The sequence below is a fragment of the Ornithorhynchus anatinus genome, chromosome 19 (assembly GCF_004115215.2).
Source record: "Ornithorhynchus anatinus isolate Pmale09 chromosome 19, mOrnAna1.pri.v4, whole genome shotgun sequence".
NCBI lineage: Eukaryota > Metazoa > Chordata > Mammalia > Monotremata > Ornithorhynchidae > Ornithorhynchus > Ornithorhynchus anatinus.
The window spans coordinates 15,503,561-15,524,906 of NC_041746.1; the positions used below are offsets into that span (position 1 = coordinate 15,503,561).

The 21,346-nt window shown below is 48.9% G+C and overlaps 1 protein-coding gene across 3 annotated transcripts in view; it reads right to left on the reverse strand.

Annotated features, from left to right (window-relative positions):
* BTBD9 (BTB domain containing 9) overlaps positions 1-21,346 on the reverse strand; it is a 260,533-nt gene that overhangs the window by 93,086 nt on the left and 146,101 nt on the right. For all 3 annotated transcript variants that reach the window (XM_029047292.2, XM_029047291.2, XM_029047293.2), the window contains exon 7: positions 18,298-18,407. In XM_029047292.2, the coding sequence (XP_028903125.1) occupies positions 18,298-18,407 (110 nt within the window). The remainder of the gene's footprint in view (positions 1-18,297; positions 18,408-21,346) is intronic.

The window sequence follows — 21,346 nt, forward strand, 5'->3', positions numbered from 1 at the left end:
CTAGGTCAGGCAAAAATACTACATCTATGCAATCATTTTAAACTTCAAGCGTTCTCCTTAACATGGAAACTTATAAAAGCACAACTGCATTTTGGGAGGACGAGGAGGCCCTGAAAATTACACAGGGAAGCCTTTTACCACTAGTGTAATTTACTATACAATATAGTTATTGCTTTCTGTTCTTCAGGGTATATGCGTTCAGGCAGCACTATAGTAATAAGTAACAGCATTTGCTGAGGATCCACGGGTGTAATGCACTGTACTAATCCCTTGGAAGTCTGAACAAATCACATATTCCAGGCTTACAAGAAGCTTACATTCTAATGGGGAGGGGACCCGACAAAAAAGCATCAAAATAAATACCTGAATGAACAATTATATATACACGTAGGTGCTAAGGATGTGCATAAATAAATGAATGCCTAAGTGCTAGAGATGGTTGATTTAGATTTATGTGATTTGGGGTGTGGGAATTAATTAGAGAAGGCTTGCTGCAGGGACAGGGGTTTCAGGAGGCTTTTGAATAGCGGGAGGGTTGTGGTCTATTGGATTTGGGAAAAGAAGGGGTTCCAAGCTGAAGGAATAATGTGGGTGACAGGGCAGAAGTGGGAGGTCAAGTAGGTAGACTTGGAAATCCATCAATCAGTCGTATTTATTGAGCACTTCCTGCGTTCAGAGCACTGGACTACGAGGTGGGAAGGTTGAAAAGTAGCAAGTTGAGAGAGCAGATTGACATGTTGAGTGGTATTTACTGAGTGCTTACTGCGGGCGTAGCACTGCAGTAAGGGCTTGGGAGTGTACAATAAAGCAAGAGTTGGTAGACACATTCCCTGCCCACAGTGAGCTTACACTATAGAGATCCAAGTAGAGGTGTCCTGGAGGCAAGATTCCAGTTTCGATGCCAAGGAAGGTCCAGAGAGGTGGATTTGGGAGGCACCCTCAGAGAGCTGGGAGCGGAAAGCATGCGAGTGGATCAGTTCTTTGAGAAGGGTGGGGGCAGAACCGACCCATGAGGTTCATCCGCAGTAAAAGGACGAAAGGTGGAAGAAGAGCCGGCGAAAGAAATTGAGATGGAGCGGCCAGAGAGCGGCCAGAGAGACGAGAGGAGACCTAGGTTAGTATCGGGTCAGCAAAACCGAGGTCTGATAGCGTTCCGGGGAGGAGGAAGTGGGCCACAATGCTGAAGGACACAGCGGAGCGCACGAGATGCGGTATGAGGCGGGCACGTTGGTGATTTTGGAGAGTGTAGTCAAGGCGTCAAATGCCTGATCCTGTGGGTCGAGAAAGGAGATGTAGCCGTCCTGGTCGATGATAATAATTAGGGTAATAATAATGGTGATTCTTAAGTGTTTACTATATGCCCGGCACTGTACTAAGTGCTGGGGTAGATACGAGTCAATCAGGTTGAACGCAGTCCCTGTCCCACGTGGGACTCGCACTTAAACCCCCCATTTAAAGATGAGGGAACTGAGGGACCGAGAAGTGAAGTGACACGCCCAAGGCCACCCAGCAGACAAGTGGCGGAGCCGGCGTTAGAACTAAGGTCCTGCCGACTCCCAGCCCCGGGTTCTATCCATTGGGCCACCACCTACTCCAGCATTTAGAACAATGCTCGGAACCAAGTAAGTGCTGAAACGAATGCCGTGAACAATGCCGTGGCGAGGGAGCGAAGGCAGCGGGTAAAAATGAGCCATCCCTGAAATTGGGATAGCAACCGGAGAAAAAAGATGAAGCGATAACTGGAAGGGGCTGTGGGATGAAGATGGAGCTTTTTCAACCTGGGGGAGCTTTGAGCACGTCTGAAGAACCCGTCGGACGGTTGGGTTGACGACAGCGGTTTCCAAGGGGAGACTAATCGGGGCAGATGTTTTTTTGGGGGGAGAGGGTGAGCGGTGGAAGGGGGAGAAGGGTTGGATTTAAGGCATAGTAGGGAGAGACCTTCTCTTGCAAAATAAGGAAAGAAGAGGTAGTACAGCGGTGAGGAGATGGAGACGTCCTGGGCAGTTTGCACCCGATGGCTTTGGTTTTGCCATCGACGAGGCGGGTAAGGTCTTCAGGGGTCAGGGAGGGTAGTGATAGAGGTGGGAGCCTTGGGGACTCGAGGAGGGAGGTAAAAGCTTGGAAGAGTTGTAGACCCGGGGTTCGACGAGAGAGGGAGAGGAGCGCTGTCGGTCGGAAGAGACTAGTTCGTGAGGATGTCAGCTCGTCCCTAGACCGTAAGCTCGTTACGGGCTGGGAACCCGCCCGCCAGTTTTGCTGGGTCGTACTCTCCCAAGCGTTCAGTAAGGTGTAAATGCTCGAATGCCCGCAGAGAGAGCTGAGCGATAGCAAGACGGGGTAAAGCTGGGATGTCAGACGTCGGCTCGGTGCCCGGATTTCTGTCAGGCGTGTTCAGCTGCGCGGAAGCACGGCCGTCCCTCGAATTCAAAGATTTTATTCCTCACGTGCAAGCGTCGTCATCGGCGGGGGCGGGAGCTAACGAGGCTGCTGATCGACAACTCATAGTCCCAGCGGTATTCTTTAGATATTTTAAAGTGGGTGTTTGGACAAAGAAAATCGGCATTCTGTTAAAAATAATATAAAACCTGCCCTTTAAGAAAATGTCCGTTATTGCCGAAACCTCACTCTCCCCAGGTTGGGTCAAGCCCCTGAAGTCTATTTAGTAACCTTAAGAAAAATCCCTTCTCAGGCCTCCGACTGAGAACCCCGGGGCTTAAAATACCGGCGGGGAGTCTGGGGACCCGGTTTCTTCTCTCAGCTCCTAGCGGCCACTTGATCGTCCACAGTTTATTTAACGTACCACCTGTCAAGCACTTGCTATCAGCCTAGCGCTGTACCGAGCGCCGGGGTAGATACAAGATAATCAGGTGCCTGTCCCACCCGGGGCCGGAGATACGGTGCTAGAACCCCCTTTTAGAGAGGGGGAAACTGAGGCACTGAGAAGTCAGCCCAAAGATGCACAGCGGGCTAGCACCGGAGGCGGGATTTGAATTTGGGCCCTCTGACTCCTGGGTCCGGGCTCTTTCCTCTAGGCCACGCTTCTCTGGCTTCCTTTATTCTCAGTCCATCCTCACCTCCTTAGATTGTAGGAATGCCAGGAAAAGGAATGAGGCGTGATGCTCCTGAAAGTGGTGTGAGCCCTCTGGAGGAAGTCCCCACTGAAATTCAAGATCTCTCTAGAATTATTATTCAAAACAGAAGCCGGGCCTATCGGTTCCTCCGTACTGTGCCGACTCCGGGGGAGGCGCAGTGGCAAGAGCACGAGCGTGGAAGTCAGGGGACATGGATTCGAATCCCGACTCCGCCACTCGTCTGCGGTGTGACCTTAGGCGAGTCACTTCACTGCGCCTCAGTTAACTCATCTGTAAAATGGGAATTAGGACTATGAGCCCCAAGTGATTACCTTGTATCTACCCAGTTCTTAGAACAATGCTTGGCACATAGTAAGCGCTTAACATTATAATTATTTATTTCTTACAATTATCATCATCGGCTCTTGGGCCCTCTCGTGACTCTGCGGAAAAGGCAACTTTCTTTGCCAACTGTGAAGACTAGACTGTGAGCTCGCTGTGGTCAGGGAATGTGTCCGTTGTTGTAGGGTACTCTCCCAAGCGCTCAGCACAGTGCTTTGCACAGAGTAAAGCACTCAGTAAATACGACTGAATGAATGAATGGAGCGGGGAGGAGGAAGAACCAATAACATTTCCACTGACCCGCGCAGAACTATTAACACCCGCTAGCGTCACATACAGCCGGCTGTCTACGGAAGAGAGAAAGCAGTTCCGCGGGGTCGATATCTGCTGGGCGCAGCAATTTCAGACCCACCGGCCGAATCGGAGTGAGATCGTTCGAGTCATTACGCTGAGGGAGACTCACTGCACTGCTTATTCATTCATTCAGTCGTATTTATTGAGCGCTTACCGTGCTTATACGGTAGCCAGGGAGTTCCTTCGTTAAACAAAAGGGCCGCCCGCCTCTCCAAATGGTAATCGCTCGGAGAGCGGCTGGGAGAGAAGCATCTTTAGCTACGGCATGATCCGGAGGAGTATGCAGAGAGGAAAATCACAGTCACATTGCAAGAATTTCCAAATCTGCGGTGTAAAGGGGAGTGGGGAAAAGAGAAATGGACCTTGCGGCTGCTCGGTTCTGTGAGGAAGCGAGTCCCAGGGGCACTGGGATTGTCTTCACACGTTCGTAATTTCCTCAGGGTGTGCTTACCGCAAAGCCGGCAGATGTTGCTGGGAAAAGCTATACAAGGCTGAAGAAAGGCTAACCTTTCCAAAAAGGGATGGAGGGAGGTTGGGGAGAGAGTAATATCAGCACATCCTCTCGGTGAAAAGATGACATTCAAGTGGACAGCAAACCACCCTGGTAGTTCTGGGCCTTTGAAGAGCTGCCTGATAACACAGCGGAATCCAAAGCCCGAGCAGAAATTGTATTTCCTCGTTTCTCCTCTCCTTTGTGTAGCAAAGATTTCTTTTAAAGCCGACAGCCCCGAAGACAAATAAATGATTTTGTATTAATTTTTTAAAAATAACAACGATTCCCCCCAGAGGCTCTGACCGTTCGTCGTGATTCATGAGATCCGCACGGCGTTCCCCAGAGGAGAACCAAGGACGCTCCATTTTTTTTATATCCTCTCTTAATCTTTACCCGATTTTTACTCTTTCTTCTTTAACGTACTATGTAGAAGCGGGGAGGAAGAAAAAAAAGCCGCCACCTAGCCTGGGGTCGACGGAGATAAACACATCACTGGAAGAAGGTTCTTCAAATCGCCTGCCAATGATTTCAACCGGGGGCCTCCCGGCAGGCGGAGAGATTACACGGCCCCTTCTGCTTGCGGGGTCCTTGACATTTCCTAAAGAGAGACATCCGATCGTGCCAAATTACAGGGAGGATTCTAGAACGCTGACTGTTGGGCCCTGCAGCTGGGCAAACTCCCAGTGCTCCTGGGCACAAGGAAGAGGAAGTCAGGTGCCAAGATCTAAAAAAATGAAAACAGTAATTTCCCGAGAGCATCCTTCCTACCCCCGTCACCCCCATTTCTACCCCGTGGCGGGAACGCTTGCTAAGTGGGGGAAACCGAGGGCGGACAAGACCTCATTCCAACATCTAGTTACTTTGCCTTCACCCTCAGATGAAAATGGGCAGGTTTCCATTTGCTGCGACCCTTTTCTTCTGGTTTAAAGGGTAAAAGTCACCTTTGAAAATGTGCATGCTCCAGCTGTTCATTACTATGGCCATTAATCTCCCCCGCTTCCCACCGCAATGTCCTAGTTCCACCAAATATTTGTGTCACCTCTGGTTAAGAGATGACTCGCCTAATATCTTCCTCTGTGTCGGGTAGTTTGTTAAACCTTCCCATTTCAAGATTAATGGTGATGTGCCATAAGGAAAATTACACCTCCCAAACAAAAACATGCATTTAGGGAACAATTTTACATGATCACATTCATTTATATCAATTATCTTGTTTATCATGACAATGAACCGCAAATTGCTACTAAACCAGCGAGCGGTATTCTAGCAGGGATAATTAGGTCAGACCTTTCCAGAGGTCGCCTAGTCATTTACTAGCCCGATTTTGGGGTGTCGCTTCTGTGTCTGTTTTACAGCTCTTCATCCTGACTTCCAAATGTCATAACTGGCAGTTAGTTATCTCCCATGTAAGATGCCACACAGGTAAAACGCTGTGATATAAAATTGTTAACACCCGATCTAGTGCCAGAAATCACGCCTTCTAAGCTTTTATTGCTTGTTTGCTGGGCTTCTTATCGCAACTTAACTGCCATTATGCAGACTTCACGCCAGGTAGTTATACGTCTGACAAATGATCTTCCTTGTACGAACTGCCTCCCGAAACAATTAAAAAATAATCCAATAGAGAGATTATTTTTAAAATGGCCCCGGTTAGCACCTAGGAGCGATGACTAAACAACTGTGCGCCAACTGACCTGATTTCCTGCTTGTCCTCAGGCGGAGATTTTACATGATTTGTTTCTTGGGTCCTGCCGCCATCTCCTTTCGGTGACAGTAAATGAGTTTGAACAACATAGAGAGTGTCTAGGTCCCAGGTTTTTTAGGGCTCGAAGGGAGATTTCTGGAACTTTAATTTGCCTTCTCTAGCTCACATGCCCTATCCTAAGCATCTGCCCGATCAGTCGTATTTACTGAGCACTTACTCCGTGCAGAGCACTGTATTAAGCACTCGGGAGGGTATAATACAGCAGAATCAGCAGACTCATTCCCTGCCCATAATAATAATAATAATGTTGGTATTTGTTAAGCGCTTCCTATGTGCACAGCACTGTTCTAAGCGCTGGGGTGGATACAGGGTAATCAAGTTGCCCCACGTGAGGCTCATAGTCTTAATCCCCATTTTAAAGATGAGGTAACTGAGGCACAGAGAAGTTAAGTGACTTGCCCGCAGTCACCCAGCTGACAAGTGGCATAGCCGGGATTCGAACCCATGAGCTTATAGTTTAGAGAGGGAGCCAAAGGCAAAGACATTCAAGAGCAACCCCAGACATGTATTCCCATGAAAACCCAACTCCAGGGAAAAGGGAGTTGCAGAAAAGATAACTGGATATTAATAATGTTTGCTTTTTTTTTTGGTTTTAAAAAAAAGCACTTAGTATGTACCAGGGCACTGTTCCGAGAGCTGGGGTAGATACGAGTAAATCGGGTTGGACAGAATTCCTCCCGGACATAGGGCTCAGCCTTAAGCCCCCTTTTACAGATGACCGAACTGAGGCTCAGAGAAGTGAAATTACTTGCCCAAGGTCACACCTCAGACAAGTGGAAGAGCCAGGATAAAAGGTATGTTTCCTCCTCAGGGCAGGCTGATACAGAAGGAGGGGAAAGAGAAGGCAAGGATCAAAAGAGTAAGGGAAAAGCTCAGATTGTTTTTTATATATATATAATTCTTGGAAGTTCTCCACTACAGGGAAACCCACTGAAGTCACCAGGTCACCGCTAGAGACAAAAATATAGCTCAAAGCCTAAATTCCCTGGGTCCCTGTCTCGATCAGTACCGGAGCAGACTGCTTAAGTGCTCTGAAAATGGGCACGATTTCCCTCTTTCTGCTCCTCGCGGATGAGTGGGTGTCCTGGAAAGCGGGGAGTGAGCTGAGAGCCCTGTTCGGGATAACGTCAGCGGGCAGTTTGCTTCGGGGTCTGGATGGCTTCTGGATCCAGCTAGGCCTGGCGGTTGACACTGCATCAAGGACAGACCCCTTCCGACTGATACTCCGCTCTGCCGCCCGGATCAGGTAGGGGTAGGCAGGGTCTGGTGGATAGAGCGGGGGCCTGGGAGTCAGAAGGTTATGAATTCTAATCCCGGCTCTGTCTGCCGTGTGACCTTGGTCAAGTCATTTCACTTACCCGTGCCTCAGTCGCCTCATCTGTAAAATGGGGATGAAGACTGTGAGCGCTTTGTGGGACGGGGACTGTATCCAACCCAATTATCTCCTATCCACCCCGTGCTTAGAACAATGCCTGGCACACAGTAAGACCTTAACAAATACCATAATTATTACTAGTATCATCATCATCTTCCTGAAGCTTCTCACTTGGCCCACAGCTCTCCTCTCCTCGAAACCCTCTGCTGATTTCCTGTCTCACGCCACAGCCAACACATCCATCTGCTCTCTCCGCCGGCTTTTCTCCATCACGCTCTCTTTACTCCTTTCAACTCCCTTCTTCCCCAAGTCCAACAAAGCCCAGCCCCACATTTTACACCCTCCTGAAATTCTACCCCTCCCGACAGGGCATCCCCAACCGACTGTTCGGACCGGATCGGGATGGTACAGACACCCAGGCTATCTTGAGGGCTTGTGAACTTATACACAGAGTGCTGGGAATGGATAAATTTATTCCACTGTACAATCATTTACCTTGAATATTATCTATAAATTTTTTTTTGCCCAACTCCCCCATTAGAATGTCAGCTCTCTCTGAGCAGGAAACATGCCCTTGCAGGAAACATGTCATGCGCTTACTCTATGTTCTAAGCGCTCGGGTAGACGTGACTTCATTAGTTTGAATACAGTCCCCGTCTCATATGAGGCTCGCAGTAGGAAGGAGAAGAGGTATTTAATCCCCATTTTATAGTTCAGAAAACTGAGGCACACAGAAGTGACTTGCCCAAGGTCAAACAAAAACTGTGGGCAGAGTCGGGATTAGAACCCAGGTTCTCTGACTCTCAGGCCCGCGCTCTCTCCGCCAGGCCGTGCCGAGTCCCTTGCACTTTCCGAGCACTTAATTCACCGCGTTGCATCAAGTGGGCACTCGAAAAATACTAACTGGACTACGGCCCAAACCGGGGGCTGATCTTAAGGTTCGCTAGTCCTTGGCACCTGCTTTATCGGCCGCTTGGTGGTCGGCTAACAGGCCTGTGCCAGTTGGGATCTACTCAGTCGTATTTACTGAGCGCTCACTCTACGCAGGGCACTGTACTAAGCGCTTGGGAGAGTACAGAATTACAATACAGTACAATTTAAGTGAGGGTACAGGCAGTCGTATGATGGTGAAAGTCCATCCAATCAATCAATGGTATCTATTTACATCGTAGCAATGTGCCCCACAGCCAGCTCTGAGCTAGATTTCTCCTGCAGATGGGGTCGAGCTGCCGGATGCCAAATCCACACACAAGTAGCCGTCGCCTCTGTCCCCTTGACCCCACGGGTATTTGTACCCTGCTCCTCTTGATTACCTCAAGGGTGGATGCTTAATTTGCTCTAGGCCCTGGGCATGGACTAATATGCCTGACTTATCTACCAAAAAAAATCAAAAAAAAAAAAAATCACCGCAGGGCCCGTAGCTAATGCAGACCTTTATTACTCTGGGATACAGTGAGGGGTACGAACGCTAAAGTAGCAAATTAAAATCTTCACCACCCTATTAGCTTTAGTGTGTGCACCCAACTCGGTAAGAAGATTTTATCGTAAGGCACCTTCAATTTATATAGCGTGATTCCATCGACGGCTAAGGTGAAGGCAAAAGGCAGCCAAGGTATGCGGGAACAGAGCCGCTGTGCAGGTCCGCTCTAAAGCCGAGAGAACTTCTGCTCTTGCTAAGCTGGTTTTCGCAGAATTAACTTTCCCATCTGATCCTCATGATAATTAACAATATAACAGCCACAATAATGGTATCTGTTAAGCACCTATTACCCCGGCTCCTCCGCTTGTGGCCTTGGGCAAATAATCATAATGCTGGTATTTGTTAAGCGTTCTAAGCGCTGGGGGAGATACAGGGTCATCAGGTGGTCCCACACGAGGCTCACAGCAAATCACTTAACTTCTCTTGGCCTCAATTCCCAGACCTGTAAAATGGGGATCAAGATTGGGAGCCCCATGGGGGACAGGGGCTGTGTCTAACCCGAATGCCTGTATTCACTTAGAACAGCGCCTGGCACCTAGTAAATGCTTAACAAATACCACAGTTATTATTATTATGTGCCAAGCACTGTTCTACACACTGGGGTAAATACAAGTTAATCAGGTTGGACATAAACCCTAGCCAATATGGAGCTCGCGGTCTAAGTACAAAAGAGGGCAGATATTGAGTCCCGAATTTTCGGGTGAGGAAGCTGAGGCCCAGAGAAATGGAGTGACTTGCCCAAGGTCACGCGGCAGACAGGCAGAGCCTCGATTAGAAGCCAGGTCCTCTGATTCCCAGACCCGTGCTTCTTCTGCTAGGCCACGCTGCTGATCTCCCGGCTCCCTCTCCGAGAAGGCGGATGTGGCAGATGTTGCCGGATCATCTGACTCCGAGAGAGACTGGCGTTTTCTGCTAGTTTGGAAATACGCCGGTTCAAAGATTTTAACGTCTGAGTGATTTCTAAATCAGCTGACTTTATCCCTTTCTCCCCGGAAAACAGGGCATCCCGGGAGCGGAGCTTCAAAAATGTCTATTCCTTCCAGTGAAATTTCAATAGCTCATCCTAGCGGCATGCCTACCAAACATTTACCGGGATTTCCACACTGGACACAGGCACCCACTTGGTAGCCATCCCCGTCGGCCAGCTGGAGCTTGCTGTGGGCAGGAAATGCGTCTGTTTATTGTTATACTCTATTCTCCCAAGCGCTCGGTACAGTGTTCTGCACACAGTAACTGCTCAATAGGTGTGACGGAATGAACGAATCACTCTCTTCTTAAATACCAAAGCTCTGTCGTCTGCTCTTTCTCAGGCAAAGGCCCCTAGCAATGGTATTTACGGAGGGCTTACTTTCATTCATTCATTCATTCATCCATTCATTCGTATTTATTGAGCGCTTACTATGTCCAGAGCACCGTACTAAGCGCTCGGAATGAACAAGTCGGCAACAGATAGAGACGGTCCCCGCCGTCTGACCGGCTGACGGTCTAATCGGGGGAGACGGGCAGACGAGAACGACGGCGATAAACAGAGTGGAGGGGAAGGACATCTCGTAAAAACAATGGCAACTAAACAGAATCACGGTGATGTACATCTCATTAAACAAAATAAACAAAATAAATAGGGTGATGAAGATATAGACAGTCGAGCGGCCGAGTACAGCGCCGAGGGGGTGGGACGGGAGAGGGGGAGGAGGAGAGGGAAAGGGGGAGAGGAGGGTTCAGCTGCGGAGAGGTGAAGGGGGGGTAGAGGGAGCAGAGGGAGAAGGGGAGCTCAGTCTGGGAAGGCCTCTCGGAGGAGGTGAGTTTTAAGTAGGGATTTGAAGAGGGGAAGAGCATTACTGTGTGCGACGCACTGTACTAAGCGCTTGGGAGAATACGGTGCAAGAGAAATCAGCCAACGCACTCCCTGCCCGCAACGAAGCAGAGAAGCAGCCGTAGAGCAACGGCGTGGCTCAGTGGAAAGAGCCCGGGCTTGGGAGCCAGAGGTCACGGGTTCGAATCCCGGCTCTACCACCTGTCAGCTGCGTGACCGTGAGCAAGTAAGTCACTTAACGTCTCTGTGCCTCAGTTACCTCATCTGGAAAATGGGGGTTCACTGTGAGCCTCACGTGGGACGATGTGATGACTCTGTATCTCCCCCAGCGCTTAGAACAGTGCTCGGCACACAGTAAGCGCTTAACAAATACCAACATTATTATTGTTATTATTAATGAGCTTCGTGTCTAGAGGGGGAGACAGCCGTTAATAAGAGTTCCGCCCTCCTCTTCTCTCCACAGTACGCCTAGTCTGCAAGCTCATTGTGGGCAGGGAATGTCGGTTGATTGTTATCCTGTACTCGTCCACACCCTTAGTCCAGTGTTACGCACAAAGTAAGTGCTCAATAAACACCTCTCCCTTCTTGCTACCTTTGGACTGCACTCTCCCAAGTGCTTAGTACAGGGAGCTCGATAAATACGACGGAATGAATCAACGCTAGGGCAGAGGGGAGGGGGAAATCACAGACACACACACGACGCCTCCTCCTCTCCCCGCTTTTCTGTGCTCCGGCAGATTCTCAAGGCATCATGTCGCTCCGAGAAACTGCTCATGCGGAGAAGCCCTCTCCGGCACCCACTAGGTGCTGCGAGCTCTAGGTTGGAAGTAAATACCGTCGACTGACAAGGCGGCAGAGGAGAGCTACACCGGATAGCACCCTCCAACTGTGTGACCTGGGGCAAGTCATTTCACTTCGCCGCGCCTCAGTTCCTTCGTCTGCAAATGAGGACTAAGGCTGTGAGGCTCATGTGGGTCAGGGACTGTTTTCCAACCTGATAAGCTGTATCTACCCTAGAGCTTAATACAAAAACAAACAAAAAGAAGTCCTCACTTCCGTGATCCAGACGGGGCATCTGCTTATATATATATATATATATTTTTAAAGGAACCTGCCAGGTCTCTAAGCCAGGCCCCAAAATACAAGAGCGTCAGCTAAACTAAGAGGAATGATCAGCTTACTTTTAGAAGGCCGGTTTAAGTATTTTGTCATCTTTCACAGTTTCACAAGTCCTACATTCCTCTTTAGAACTTAGGCTCCATGACAATAGACAGGGCCCATATTTTGTATCTTCTTGGATCCTGTATCTTCAGTTTCCAGCCCAGTGCTCTGTTCTGTATAAGTGCTAAATAAATACTCATAACACACGATACTGCGGTACATTTTTAGCTCGGTACCGTCTTGGCTCATGGAAAACAAACTTAGTCACTCCCCATCACGCGAAGGATAGGAATCGATAGTTCTCATCCTTCGAGAGCACTATTCTGGTTTTATGGTAAGATTAACACTAGGAATATTGTTATTTCCAAGCTTTATTCATCTTCGGGAGTACCGACTCCAATCCTCTCTCCCTTTTTTTTTTGTAAAGGAAACTAGTTAATGCGGCTATGAAAGAAACAGACCCACCTTACAGTGTTAACAAAAGTCAATAAATCCAAAGAGACCTTTCCACCCGGACGGATGCTTTTTAATCGGGAACCGAATGAAATACAACTACTCGGTTAAACCCCTACCAAGCCAGGTGGAAAGAAGAGGATAACAAAGACGGGTCACCGAGGGGATTTCATACACTGCCTATCCAGACAAGCTTCCAATTTCAACCTCGCTCTCCGATCCCTGAAAATCAACGTAATTAAGCCTCCGTAAACCAATGCGAAATGGTTGACTACACTGGATACGTATGTCAACTGGTGAAGCCTGAGACACTGTGATGAGTCTGGGGGATTTCTACTGTTTTGGCATTATAATTAGTTCAGTGGGTGCGCATATTTGGGTGAAACTCTCACTAGTCGGGGCGGGTAATCTGCCAGCTTTGGGCCAGATGGCAGAACTCTAGACCGTAAGCTCATTTTGGCCAGGGAATGTGACTGTTTATTGTTGTATTGTACTCTTCCAAGAGCTTAGTTGAGTGCTCTGCACGCAGTAACTCAATAAACACGACTGAATGAATGAACTGAAATGATGATATCAATTATCCTTACCTTATCCTGCCCTTACTACTGGATCGGCCTCCCTGCTGACCTCCCCGCCTTCCATCTCTCCCCAGTCCAGTTCACACTTCACTCTGCTGCCCGGATCACTTTTTCTAAAAGTCAGACAGACCTGGGTTCTAATCTCGGCTCCGCCGCTTGTCTGCTGTGTGACCTTTGGGCAAGTCACTTCACTTCTCCGGGCCTTAGTTACCTCATCTGGAAAATGGAATTTGAGACCGTGAGCCCCATTTGGGACAGGGACGACTATGTCCAACCTGATCAGCTTGCATCTACCCCACGCTTAGAATAGTGATCGACACACGGTATGTGCTTTCACAGTTTAGTGGATACAGCACGAGCCTGGGAGTCAGAAGGACCTGCGTTCTAACCCCAGCCCTGCCATTTGAGTACTGCGTGACCTTAGTCAAGTCACTTCACTGTCTCTGTGCCGCTGTTATCTCACCTGTAAAATGGGGATTAAGATCATAAACCCCATGCGGGACGGAGACTGTGTCCAACCTGCTTAGCTTGCAATTATCCCAGCACTTAGAACAGTGCTTGACGCACAGCGAGTAATTAACAGATACTATTATAATTATTATCATTATTACCCACCTTGATTGGGACATTGCTTCCTCTGAACCCAAATGTAAACTCACCGAGGACAACGACCCTATCTCTAAGCTAGAAAGACTTTCTTTTCCGCCTCTAAAGCGCCCAGGTCCAAGGCAGGTGCTCTGTGGATAGTTAAGAATATTAATTAAATCCAGAGCTGTTTAAAGGCTCACTTAGGAGGTCTCTGCCCAATTACTAGGTAACAAGGAACTAGAAAAAAAAATGCCATCAACATAATTGGTACCTATTGGCAGTTTCGGTAATAACATCACAATCTTAATAGCCCGTGGCCAATGAGTTTCACTTCCCCCCTTGGAAATGGTAACAAGAGAGCAGGGTAAAAATACCCAGACTGTGAAGGGAGTTGGTCCCAACAGACCAACTAGAACATTCTTTTCCATTTAAGGAGCATCCGCAGGGCATCTGGTTTAAAGTATGACGCAGCGCGGCTTGGTGGATAGAATCTGGGACTGGGATTCAGAAGGACCTGGGTTCTAATCTCGGCTCCGCCACGTGTCTGCTGGGTGACTTGGGGCAAGTCACTTCACTTCTCTGGACCTCGGTTACCTCAGCTGGAAAACGGGGATTAAGAGCGGGAGCCCCACGTGGCACAGGGACTGTGTCCAATCCGATCAACTTGTACCTACCCCAGGGCTCGGAACAGTGCTTGGCACACAGTACGCGCTTAAAAAGGACTTTGATTAGTATGACTGCCCTGCAGAGGGAGGAGAAGATCCAGGAGACACGGTCTCTGCTTCTGGAGGGCTCCCTTTTCTTAATGGGATTTGTTGAGCGCTTACTATGTGCCAGGCACTGCACTGAGTGCTGGGGTAGACAGAAGCTCATGACGTTGGGCTCAATCCTTGCCCCACATGGGGCTCAGAGTCATAATCTCCATTTTCTCCACGAGGAAGGAGACGCCCAGAGAAGTGACGTGATTTGCCCCAGGTCACACAGCAGACGGTGGCACAGCCGGGAAAAGGAGTCAGGTCCTTCTGACTCCCAGGCCGGGGCTGTATCCGCCACTCCTCGGTGCGTCTCTAATCCACACTGCTTCTCTGAGGGTTTACACTGAGTAGGGGGAAAAGAGAGACCAGAGCCACGTTAAAAGGGTATCGCGACTCGTCATCAAGCCTTGATTTATTCATCTCTTCCCTGATAAGAGAGAAAAATCTGACATTCCTCTTGCCTACCGTGAGAAGGCTTCTTGGCAGGGATGAACCCAAAGACGGTCCTTTGATTAATGGGAGAAGAGCAGCTGGCAGCTGGGATTAAAGAAGGGGAAAAAGAGGAGGCCGCCGCGGAGGGACGACCGTGGGAGCCGGAGAGCCGGATGAACTAGCAGAGAGGATCAAACGGTCAGGAGGGCGGCTGGAGATGAAGGGTCCGGGACGGGAAGCGGGGAAGCCGTGCGGGATTTTGAAGGCCCAGAGTCAGCCCTCTGAACTGAATCGTTCCCACTCGAGAACGCTGGACGTGCCTCGGTCCGGGCCCGAAGACCTCGCGACGCGGAACCGAATGCGGGATCGAGTCCAGCGGTGGCGGTCTGCACGGAGGAGGGCGCCCTCTCTGTTCCCTGCCGGCTGTGCTCCTGCTGGGACAGTGGCAGTGCCAAGCGAGTTGGCGAGCAGGTGTCGCCCGCTATGATCCGCCCAGACGACGAACCCACAGGGGCCCGTGGGAGACACGTGGGCTCCGGGTGCCGTTCCCGACAGACGTAACCCCTCTAGGCTGTCAGCTCGGAGTGGGCGGGGAGCTTGTCCACCGACTCTGCTATATCGAACCCTCCCAAGCGCTTGGTACAGTGTTCCGCACACGGTAAGCGCTCCATGAATACCGTCGATCGACTGAGCGCTCCTTTTGCGGCATTCAAGGCAGACTGAAAGGAAAGAGGCTGCAGAGGAGAGAGAGAAGCAGGTGAGGCAGGCATTCCGCCTGAGAAGAAGAGTCTGAAAGGGGGAAGTGGGAGGACGTTCATCGACTCAAAGGCCGTCAGCGGAGCGGATAGAGCCCGGGCCTGGGAGTCGGGAGGGCATGGGTTCTAATCCAGGCTCTGCCACTTGTCTGCTGGGCGACCTTGGGCATGTCACGTCACGTCTCCGGGCCTCGGTAACCTCGTCTGGAAAGTGGGGATTGAGACCGTGAGCCCCCGTACGGTTGGACTCTGTCCAACCCAATCTGCTGGTACCCACCCAAGTCAGAGCTAGAGCCGTGATTCCGTAAGGCCGGAGACTTTAAGCTCAATGTGGGCAGGGACCGTGTCTTTTGACTCCATCAAACTGTACTCTCCCAAGCGCTTAGCACTATGCTCTGCACACATTCATTCATTCAGTCGTATTTACTGAGCATTTACCGTGTGCAGAGCAATACACCACAACAGACAACGACCTTACAGTAGACGCTTAATAAAGACCGTTGATGAGGATGACGATGTTGACGATGAGAAAGCATCGTCTTAGTAGTCTAAGCGGGAGGCTGGTGGCAGAAGCAATAAGAGGAACAATAATGATATTTGTTATGCGCTTACTATGTGCCAAGCACTGCTCTAAGCACTGAGCACTGTTCTAAGCTCTGCACGAAGCCCGGGGGCGGATACAGGCACATCAGATCCAGTCCCTGTCCCGCGAGGGACTCCCAGTCTCACTCCCCATTTTCCAGATGAGGGACCTGAGGCCCAGAGAAGTGAAGGGACTTGCCCGGGGCCGCACGGCAGACAGGTGGCAGAGCCGGGATTAGAGCCCAGGACCTTCTGACTCCCAGACCCGTGCTCTAGCCACTACGCCCTGCGGCTTCCCATTGCCAAAGTCGGGCCGGTCCTCATCTCGTTGCGGCGCACCTGCCGGCGAGTAGTCGCTGCGTTTACGCGGATCTGCCCCATCGCTCCCCTTTCGCTGAGGAATGACGACGGGCAGATGATGCAGTGTCGTGGGTGGGGAAAGCTTCCGGCGTCCCCAGAAGGGACCGGAATTACCGGCGTTTCAGTAAAAAATCAGAAACCCGTCCCGGGTTTCTAAGGCTTTCCTCGGCCCATCTTCCTGTCTCGTCTTATTGGCTTTCCAGTAATATTGATTCGTTCAATTTGACTAAATAAGCAATCCACGGGTTGAAAGCCTCCCTACCACTACTTCACAGCTTTCTTCTTCCGCCTGTTAAAAATTCTCCACGTCCGACATGTTCGAAGGATTTACGTCCCCTTAATAAGCTCAATTTCCATTCTCTCTGGCTCATCTCGAAAGGGGGATGGAAAAAGAAAAAAACCTCAAGTCAGAGGAATCACTTTCATCTCTCCTACAGCATGGAGAGGAATACGATACGCTGAGTTACGGGGAGGGAGATTCGCCACGCATCTTGTCTCTATGTAAAATACTCTGACCTCCCAAGAGACCTCTGTCTGGAGACCTTTCTATCTCCAAGAGCAGTGGAGCTGGATGAAAGGGGAGACTGAAGACGGCCCAATCTAGGTAGCCGTTGAAAGAAAACGCTTTATTGGGCACCGAGGATCAGGTATGGAAAAGATGCACCGTTGTACAAATTCAGACCATCAAAAAAAACCCCCACTCCAAACAAACCATCTCTAAACTCAAGCATACTAAGAAATGCAACAACAGTAATACCAGGTATGGGCTCAGCGGTTATCTTTAAAAAGCGAAGTGTGTTTTATGAGTTTAAAAAAACCCCATCTAATTAATCCTAGGACTTCCTGGGTTGGGAGGTAATTCTGTGAGGCGGGAGGTACCTCAGAATTAAGAGAACTAATGAGCAGCTACAAATCACCCCCGGCTCTCTTGTTTCTAGCCATTCTCAAGTTGTTTTCCTTTACTCTGCAAATCTCAGATTCAGGCATTTTTCAAGACCCGAGAAGGAAAAGGGAGGGGCTATCAAGTTTTACTTTGAACGAGTTAGAAACTCCTGCCTCCTAATGAAATCAGGACAAGAGGGAGAGAAGGATACTGGAAGGAGGTCTGTAGTGAAATCACATTCCTAGGATCTAGTCCTAAAGAAGTTTCAAAGAGGCAAAAAAAAAAAAAAAATGGGTGTCCGAGACCAACCGAGAAGGGAAAAACCACCCCCATTTTCTGGAAATATAAAGGAGAGAAATCGACTGCAAGATCCCAAGATTGCAAACCACCTGGGCAGTGAATAGCGTGGGCATGCGCTTTTTCTGCCCAGTGTCTAAAAACGTTTTCTTTGCTAACTAGCATCAGTTTTACCCAAATACAGCACAATAGCAAACGAGTGCTTTTTTAGCAGAATGGAAGAACAATACAAATTTGGAATTGGGAGTGAATCAATGTGAAATACACAGCTGAGCGTCAAGTGCATTCTGACCCAGGCCCGCGGTCTCCCTTTACGGATTTGGAAAAGACGAACCATTAAGCAACAAGACGGAGATTCCCTCTAATTTTAACTAGCAGTAAATATGGAATAGATTTCAACTTTAAGAGCCTCCCTCATCCATCATTAATACTCCCCACAGAGCAAATTCACATGAAACCCTAAAGAAATCATTTTAACTCTACCCGAGGTTTAAATTATATTACCAAAATTACAGGCCCTAAATTTACCGAGGGTAATAATCCTTATTACTCAAAACAAAAATAACGATAACGTGCTGTTGCGGCAAGCCATATGACAACCAAATGGACCACGTTTTTCTTAAAGATATCTACTTGATGTCTGAGAACTCTCTCGGGCCGGATCGAGAGGGGGAAAGGATGAGTTGTGGGTAATTCCTTCAAATATCTGAGGGTGAAATATCTGAAAACTCCACACAGGTGCATAAAAAGAAGGACTTACCCATCAGGCCTTTCTCCAGAGTGAAGGTTTTGTTTGTAAACATGCATTCGAAGGCAACGATATGGAAGACCTTGTTTACGGTATTGTGAGTCCCGACTATTCGGATATACCTGAGGAAACAAATGGTGAGAGGTTCCGTTGAGGACACTGAGCATCAATCGAAAGATGATTAAACACAAGACCAATGCTAAACATTTTCTGCCGAGAGATTACATCTCAGGGGAGAAGGTTTTATTTTTTTCGTTTTTAAAAAAGAAGATAAGAATGACGACAACACAACCAAAGGTTATCCCCCGAGCGTGGAACGTGGGTTGCCTAAAAATGTGCTCTGTGGGATTAGAGGCTGGGAGAAAGAAGAAATATTTTGAGAAGCAGCACGGCTCAGTGGATAGAACACAGGCCTGTGAGGCAGAAGGACCTGGGTTCTAATCCTGCCTCCGCCACTTGTCTGCCGTGTGACCTTGGGCAAGTCACTTAACTTCTCTGTGCCTCAGTCACCTCATCTGTAAAATGAGGATTAAGACTGGTGAACCCAATGTGAGAAATGGACTGCATCCATACTGATAACCAAGAATCTACCCCAGCACTTGGAACAGTGCTTGATACCCAGTAAGAGATGTGGGCAAGGCACTTAACTTCTCTGTGCCTCAGTTACCTCATCTGTAAAATGGGGTTTAACTGTGAGCCTCACGTGGGACAAACTGATTATCCTGTATCTACCCCAGTGCTCAGAACAGTGCTCTCCACAGAGTAAGCGCTTAACAAATGCCAACATAAAAACATACACCATTATTATTATTATTATTATGAGCTTAACTCCAGGCTCTACATTTGTTCCTGAGTGTGGAACTCACCCATCAATGGTACTTACTGAGGGCTTACTGTGCGCGAGGCACTGTACTAAGAACTTAACCCCAACAGAGCTTCCAATTGCTGTCATACCTAATTTAGTAAAGTACTTACCGTGGGCTACGTGCTGGGGTTGGACACAATCCCCGATCCACCCGGGGCTTACAAACCAAGACGACAGGTGAGTAGACTGCTAAGCCCCACTGTACAGATGAGAAACTGAGGCCCAAAAGGGATAAAAATTGATTCGCCCAGCTCTTTCCGTGCTCTTTCCCCTAGCCCAGGATGCTAATTAAAACATAGTCACTTTTCTTGGAATTATGTGGAGCGTGAATGTGACACCTTCAAAGTGAATAAATCAAGGCACAGTGGACGGAGCACGGGCCTGGGAGTCGGACCGTCATGGGCTCTAATCCTGACTTTACCACTTGTCTGCTCTGTGACCTCGGGAAAGATATTTCACATCTCTGTGCCTCAGTTCCCTCATCTGTAAAATGGGGATTGAGACAGTGAGCCTCACGTGGGACAGGCACTGTATCCAACTTGACTGTATCCACCCTGGTACTTACTACAGTGTCTGGTACATAGTGAGCACTTAACAAAAACCACAGTTACTATTCTTACTATTATTAATCTTGAAAAGCAAATCAGTTGCAGTCTGGCTCAACCCCTGAAACTCAGTACAACTGCGGATCCGTAAGAATTACTCTCTCTCTCTCTCTCTCTCTCTCTCCCTCCACACTCCCAAGATAAATTTTACCGAGTGGAGAAAAATTCAATGAATCAATGTTGCTTTCTGTAGAGAAAAAAAAAATGACCCACCACCAAAAAAATGTATTTTAATTATCCTCCCATTTTCCTGTTAATAAGCTGATTCTTCATACGCACATAAAAGCCCGGCTTCTTTGCTGGCCAGCCTCTACCTGACCAGGGAAAGCTTTCGGAACGGTTTTAAACCCCGCAATCCCAAATCTCATCTCTCGGCCACCGGCTTCTCCGGCCGCTGCCCTGCGCTGATGTCTGAACTCTGCTGCGGAATTCAACGGAGGAGCTCTTGAACACAGTGGCCTCTTCCCCGTCTGCGCTACTTTGGAAGTCTCACCTGCCGCTAACAAGTTTTCAACCTTAAGTCAGCTAGCTCCCTTCACTTGGCAAAGGGATTCACAGGTTAGTAAATGGACAAATCCTCTGGCAAGAGAACTGGAAATTCTCCTATGGTGTTCAACACCCACACCGTCCCAACGGAAGTCACCGCCATCTGGGATGAATGCCTTGGACATGTGAGGAAGAGAATAACTGTGGCATTTGTTAGGCGCTTACTACGTACCGGGCACTGTACTAAGCGCCGAGCTATTCCCTCATGTTACGAGGGATCGGATTTCAATTCACACAGAGCAGACTGTGCTTTCTCGGCCGTGACCCACCTCCGTTGAATATATCGAGTCTTGTCTTATTGTACTCTCTCCCACGTGCTTAGCGCAGTGCTCTGCACAAAGTAAGCGCTCCATAAATAACATCGCTTGATCGTGTAAGATATTGTTTCATCATTAGATATGATTTGTTCTTTTATCCCCACATTCGCGGCATGCTACCTACAAAATGTAAATACTGATTAAAAAAAACCCTGGTAACTTAGAAGACTTACTTTGCATTTTATACTGTCAGCTATTTTTCCTCCTGCTTGCTTCTAGCCTAAAGTTTGTGCAATTCCCCACACACCTGATATAAGCCATCTGCTCCTCTCCCTACGATGATGAATCAGAGCAGGCTGCTGGAAGTGAGAATGCATGCGGTGGTGATGGTCTGGGATTTTTTTCAAGCCCATTTTGGATGTGGAGAGGTGTGTGTGTTGGGGGAGGGCTGTCAGCCTCTCTCTTCAACCAAGATGTAAGGTAATGGGGGAAGGCTATTCTGTTGAAGGGCTCGGGTCTGAGCTTCCCTGGAATCCGACACCATCCCCTGGCCCAGTTTCTGGAAGAGAAGGAAGGCTAAACTTGGCAACCGGGACGGATCCCAATTTTAGACACCTCCCCATTTCCCTCCTGACACTGGGGCTGCCGGCCTCAGCCTCGCCTGTCGTTCAGCTTCGGTGGAAATCCATTCAAAGCACTTTCTTGCCACCCAACTATCTACGGTATCACGGGCCCACTCAACTCAGTTTCAGTCATTGCTGAGTTGGAGTTAGATAACGCAAGAGGGT